A 6000-nucleotide genomic window follows, 5' to 3' on the forward strand; every position below is an offset into this window, starting at 1 on the left:
TTACTAAGTTGGAGCTAATGTACAGCTGAACATGCATGCACTGGAAGGCACACTAATTTGAAATGTAAGTGAATACATCGAAACGTATTCCACAATTAACTGTGGCGTTTTACAATTAATTGATGCCTCATTAAAATCTATGTTGCGCTCATTATGTAGTTCACACCACGCGCTCAACAGACAAACGCATAGTGAACAAAACACAATGCACAGCTACCTTACAAATTGCAGTATCAATACAATTACAAATTACTATTGCAATATGTTTTACGTGCATATACCACAAAAACCACAAAAAGCAACGTTGAGATGCTGATAAGTAAATGGTTAAACATTTCTCGATATCATTAGTTACACCAGACATTCTGATATCTAAACAGAATTTTCAGACCAGTGAGAGCAAATTGCGTAAACAAACACACGTCAGATGCAGATTTTATACGTTCCACTTCAGGCACATTCGCTACTGGCAAACATTTGTCGCGACTTTCCACTTGTACAACATGCTTACATAAGCTTAATTTAAAGCAAGCAGCGCTCTTGCACGAAGTCAGGAAAGTCTTAGAATTAAAATTAACTGCACCATGACATGGTTTCGCGCATGCATGTATACCTCGAGAATCGCGGGCAGTTTCCCGAGCGCTCACAACAACAAAACGCCACTGCCTTACATGCTCGTTTTGTTGCGAAACGCACAAATCCAAAATAGCAGTTCACATGCTAGGTCCACAATGTCGGTTCAAACTACCTCGAACACAATATCAATACAAAGCAAGCCCGAAGCTACGCGTCAACTACGAAAACAGAAAGCAAACCGCGATCTCCATGCGAACGTAGTCGGCTACAGCTTCACACTAGAATGGCTCATAACGACTTGTACAATTTTATGCCATCGCACTTGTGCGCACGCAGGTAATAGTATTTTAACTGCGAATTGATATAAATTAACTTTTGATTGTTAAATACATTTTTTGACTTGTTATTGACGTTTTTTGCAAACTATGCTGCAAGCATGTTAAATGCTCAGCCGTGAAATCACCAAGGAGAGCCGAGCCAAGACAAAGATTAAATTTGTTAACTTCGTTCGTTTGTCTGCTACGCATTCGTCGAACAATGACAGGTACGACACGTGATACTCGTGCCGCTGTCAACACAATTAGAAGACCGTGGTGATCGACACAAGTGTTGACCCATTCAGAAACTAAGGTACGAAAAGCCTGTCAGCATGTCAAGCAATGTCCTGTGGGCGCGGTCAACGCTAATGCAGTGTTCGGCCTGCGTTCGTTGGTTGTCCGGAGATGCTTCAAGGACAGTTACCTGGAACGATGTATCGACTGCTTTGCGTCCCTTCTATTTCATTGTGCATCCCGACATGTTCTGGAATCATCCCGCTGAAAAACAGACGAACGAGAACTCCCTCAAGCAACTCAACGCTTACATCGAGTCCCTGTTGCAGAAGCAGACGGCGAGGCCATTGAACCTTAACTTCTATCTGCGCAACACAAAGCCCGCGACCTTGCCTCGGCAGCCGTTCAAGAACGTACAGATCAAGCTCGCCAGTCAAAACGTCCACACCACCGTGCACAACGTCCTCACGTCGTGCAGCCTTCCAACGGACAATCTTGATTCGCTCAACCTGAAACCGCAATCGAAGTCAGCCGGTGGCAGGCCGGAGCACAGGCAGTCGCCGGCGTCTGCGAGGTACGAATACGAGCCTCCAGCGGGCGATGACTTCTTTGCTCGCCACGAGTGGACGGTGGACGGTCGACCTGTGTACAATCTGGAGAGGTTCTTGCGCGAGAACATCCACACTGCGCGCGAACGCTCGGCTGCGAGCGGCCCCGTACGAGAAGAAGTTTTTCGCCTGTCCAAGGAGACGGTTGCTGAGCTGAGCCTCCAGGACCTGCGCTGGGAGTGCGACTGGGGATCGGGTCACTACCGCGGATCTCTCGAGAGCTTCCGGCGGCTATGCCAGCAGCACCCCGATGTCGCTGCCAGCATACGCGGCCGCACGCTTATTCTCGGCAGAACAACGGGCGTCTCGCTCGACGGCCACATCGTGCTGAGCATCGAGGACGTGCGCCACAGCTGGCTGTCGCTGCTGCGTTCGCTGGCCCGCTACGACGCTTACGTGAGGCTGGTACCGCCCGCCGAGCGCGCCCTATCGGAGACGTTACGCGGGATTCGTGTCGAGCACCGCAAGTTTAAGCCGGCAGTAGCAGCCAAGGCGTATGTGCAGCAGCTGAGCAAGCTAACCATGGCACTGTATAGGTTCGTGCTTCCCTGCAGGGATCAACTCTGTTCATACTTCCCTGAAGTTGTACATGCATTCTGCGACTAAGCAGATGCAGTATTCACGTGCCAGCAGTGTACATTTCGTTTCTATATTGTGTGGCATGTTTCCAAAGCAATGGTAGTACACGTTCTGGTACACTGATGTATTGACACAGTATAACAGCAGCAGGTTTCGTCAAAGACCGCTTAAATAAGCCATTGACATAAACCTTCATTGACTCGCCGGAGGCAGTACTAGTGCTGTGAACATCAGATGGACTTCCATGTTTCCATTTTCCACCAACAAATTGTACAAGAGATGTACAGTACTCATGGATTCAAACACGGCATCAATTTTTTTAGTATAAAGACTGGCGTGTGCAATTGCTTCTCATGAGCAAGCGATGTCGCGAAGAATCTGGTGTCTAAAGACAACATTGGCTATGATTAAGCGTTCGCCTAAAAATTTCACCAATATGACCCAAACTGAAGATGGCAGACACAAAAGTGTATGCATTACTTAGCCTTAAATTTTACTGCTTCAATCCATGAATACTGTACCTTTTGGAGTAGGGCTAAACAACAGAATAGTGCATATGCAAAGAGACAAGAGAGACAACACATTGTCTAGTCGGGTGAGTTAGCGCTCCTTCAACACCTAAATTAATCTACCAACAAGCTTAAACTTGGATCATTCCAAAAGATATGTACTTGCACACAATGTAAATATGAAACAATGGATTGGTTTAGATTGACAAATCTTACCCTGAAGATGCTAATGTTGTTAGTTTAGTCATCATGGGCATATCAGTAGAGGAAAAAAATCAAAGTTAAAGTTTCATTTTTTAAATTTTGCACTTAGATCTCTTCGCATAACAATAAGGATTTCAAAGTAGAGTGAACTTTTAAACTTTTGGGGACATTATCTCAATTACATTTATTAAAACTTGATATATGTTAAGTCTAGACTCTCTCAGAGGACAATGTACTCAACTTTTACCAAGTGGGGACTGTGTACGTCCTGGTAGATGTAGTACGTCAAAATCTATGACATCGCAGTGATTGGCGCTCTAATTTCTAAATGGTATGGCCACCTGCATTTCAGTTTTCACCATTTTCTTGCGTACCAAGCATCTTCACTTGGCAAATGTGGTAATTTTCATATTTTTAAACAGTAATTTACTAATATTAGAAAAATCTTTCTCTTTAGTGAACATTAAAAATAACAGTTCTACATTCAGAATGACACTCATGACTGCACTAGTTGGACACCTCATCTGCAGCAGCATCTGCCAAGTATGAAAAGGAGTGCTGTACTGTCGTACTCATGCTATACTGTCTCAATGTCTGTAATTGAAAATCGAGTTAGTGGTGACCGATTCATTTTTACTCATTATCTCAGGTAGGGATTCAAAAATGTAATGCGTAAGGGAAGCTTCATACAAATTCTTAATGAAAGGCTCGTAAACAACCTTAATCATAGCATATATCTGTGGAAAACTGTTTCTTCATTAATTGCTTTGGTTTCGTGAATGAATTGTGCTCATACAGCACATTACTGGTAAAAATTGCTAGGGTTGGGTTCAACTTGTGTATGCTTATGTTACCTTTGCTCTAACTGGCATGGATCAGCTGCCTTCATCTTGTTATTTTGCCGTGCTCCGGTAGATGGCAGTGCACATCGTGCTAGGCAACAAAAGCAGGAGCAAGCTTCTTTGCACAGAGGAATGGAAACATTTTGGCAAGAGAACACAAAAAACATCAGTTATTTCCCATCACAACTCAGAATAATAGCGTGTAATGTAAGAGGTTGAAAGAGACATGTTTTTTCTTATTCTGCTGGCCCACTGTAATGCGTCAAGAATGAATATGTATCTTTCCAGTTATTTCCACTAAGAACAGGAGATATGCTGGGAGATACTAGTTGTCGATTGCATGCAACATAAAAAAAACATTGTTTTTGTTACAGACACATTTGGACCAAGGGCCTCCCTGATGACTGGCCAGTACGTCTCACAGACTACCAGTTGGGTGTTGAATGCGAAGCGGGCCCTCTCATGCTGTCCCCTACTGGACAGTTCTTGACGCCAGCCTCCTGCCCACCGGCACTTCTTGTAGATTTCATTGGCTCCCAGTTGTCCACGGCCGAACAGAGACGTCTTCTCTACAGAAGCCAGCGGCACGTTGAAACACAGCTCCACCAGCTGTGTGTCGAAACACTAAATCTGGAGTCGCTTTCGAAAGAGGATGATGTTACGCCAGATCGGATGGCACTTTGCTGCGAGCGGCTTCTCAAGGCAGCGTTGTGGCTGGAGCCACTGCTAAGCGGCTGCCGTCTCCACGTGTCCCACTACTGTAGTGTCCTCCAAGATGGCCTAATCTGCCTGCCATGGGACTGGCACGAGTAGTGAGAATGTCATTTGCTAAATCACTCTATAGATTGCAGCTTAGAAACATGTCGCAACAAAAGGTATAGAAGTGTGGATGACACTGCAAGCTGTCATTGTTCTCGTTTGAAGTCACGGTGTAAGCACTCCATATTTGGAAGTGAAAAGAAGCCTATACCAAGTGCTTTCAAGTGTAGTTCTAGGTTTTAAAAGGTTATGAATGTGGTGCATGAGTGTGCCAAGAGTAATTTGTAATTATGATGCTTAACAGGGTGGGGGCGGGGGTTAAAAGAAAAGGCTATGCTTTTCTTGGTTTTGTATGATAGAAGCTGTATGAGGCCACATGTGGAAATGATGCCTCAAAGTGTTTCTCAGCCTGCAAGTATTTTCTGTGCATATTATGCGTGATAGGAAACAGCCAGGACAGGCAGTTATCTCGTGGCAGCTGTCTTTTTTTGGGGGGAGGGGGGGGGAGGGGTAGTTTACATCTATATTCACTAAGTTCTTACAAATCAATAATCATAGTTACTTGTTGCTCTCATTGTGACATAACCATGAGGATTTGTATATGCAACTTTCATTAATAGTATATACATGGTTAGAGAGGGAAAATGAGAGTGAAGTTTGATTAACCAATCTTTTTATTGGTTATCCACTAAAGAAAATCTGCTTTGGATTAAATCTTGCTTTCCACAAGTTCTTGTGTACAAGTTCTTGTAACTAAATGTAACGAAATGCTGCTCACAGCTTTGAGTGATATGCAGGACTTCAACAGTACCATAGCTGGTGCTCAGAAGACTAAATGAGGGCAAACATTTTATTTATTGAAGTATGTATTGTACAAGTGTACAAATGCGTGCATGTTGTATGGTATGCACAAAAAATATACACAAATATAATATGTTGGTGAATAAAGGCACACAAGGTGCGGCATGTCTGATTACGTGACACACAAATGTTTAGTGATTCCTCTTCACCGACTTACAGGCTTATTTTTAATAATCATCAGGCATGTGTATTACATGCCTTGCATCAAATCATCAAGGGTATGTTTAAGTAGTGACATGTCATAGTGACAACGCAGATGCACACAGGTCTTTTCTTGTCCCTGTTTTGTACCGCACCCCACTTTTTGCATTTAAAATGAATCATTACGTACTAGTCCAAATGACTGTTTTGCTGCAATACGGATGACCCACACATTAATGCAAAGTTTGACCAGAACAATGATCTTAATATTAGGCGACAATCAAGCCTACCATTTTAAAAATTATTGAAGAGTCTCCTTCGACGGCTTAGTTTTGTCTAAAACGTGAACTGGTTTTGATAAAATCAGCTT

General features: G+C 43.5%; 2 protein-coding genes across 4 annotated transcripts in view; one reads left to right on the top strand and one right to left on the bottom strand.

Annotated features, from left to right (window-relative positions):
• The window catches only part of LOC119181531 (transmembrane protein 248), a 36540-nt gene extending 35698 nt beyond the window's left edge, over positions 1-842 (bottom strand). For 2 of the 3 annotated variants that reach the window (XM_075888953.1, XM_037432805.2), the window contains exon 1: positions 672-825. The gene's annotated coding sequence lies outside the window, so the exon portion shown is untranslated. Of the gene's footprint in view, positions 1-613 lie in introns of all 3 variants that reach the window. The other variant, XM_037432799.2, reaches the window with a different exon arrangement.
• Positions 843-1073: 231 nt separating this feature from the next.
• Positions 1074-4843, top strand: LOC119163785 (T-cell activation inhibitor, mitochondrial-like). The gene is made up of 2 exons (XM_037415858.2): positions 1074-2271; positions 4244-4843. Exons 1-2 carry the CDS (start codon positions 1226-1228, stop codon positions 4680-4682), a joined length of 1485 nt encoding a protein of 494 aa, XP_037271755.2. The 5' UTR covers positions 1074-1225; the 3' UTR covers positions 4683-4843.
• Positions 4844-6000: the final 1157 nt, after the last annotated feature.

The sequence above is a fragment of the Rhipicephalus microplus genome, chromosome 3 (genome assembly GCF_043290135.1).
Source record: "Rhipicephalus microplus isolate Deutch F79 chromosome 3, USDA_Rmic, whole genome shotgun sequence".
In the NCBI taxonomy this organism is placed as follows: domain Eukaryota; kingdom Metazoa; phylum Arthropoda; class Arachnida; order Ixodida; family Ixodidae; genus Rhipicephalus; species Rhipicephalus microplus.

Excerpts from the sequence above, each read along its gene's own strand:
- LOC119163785 (XM_037415858.2), top strand. The coding sequence starts at position 1,226 with ATGTCAAGCAATGTCCTGTGGGCGCGGTCAACGCTAATGCAGTGTTCG. Across the intron at positions 2,272-4,243 it reads CTAACCATGGCACTGTATAG|ACACATTTGGACCAAGGGCC; the intron begins GTTCGTGCTTCC and ends TTTTTGTTACAG.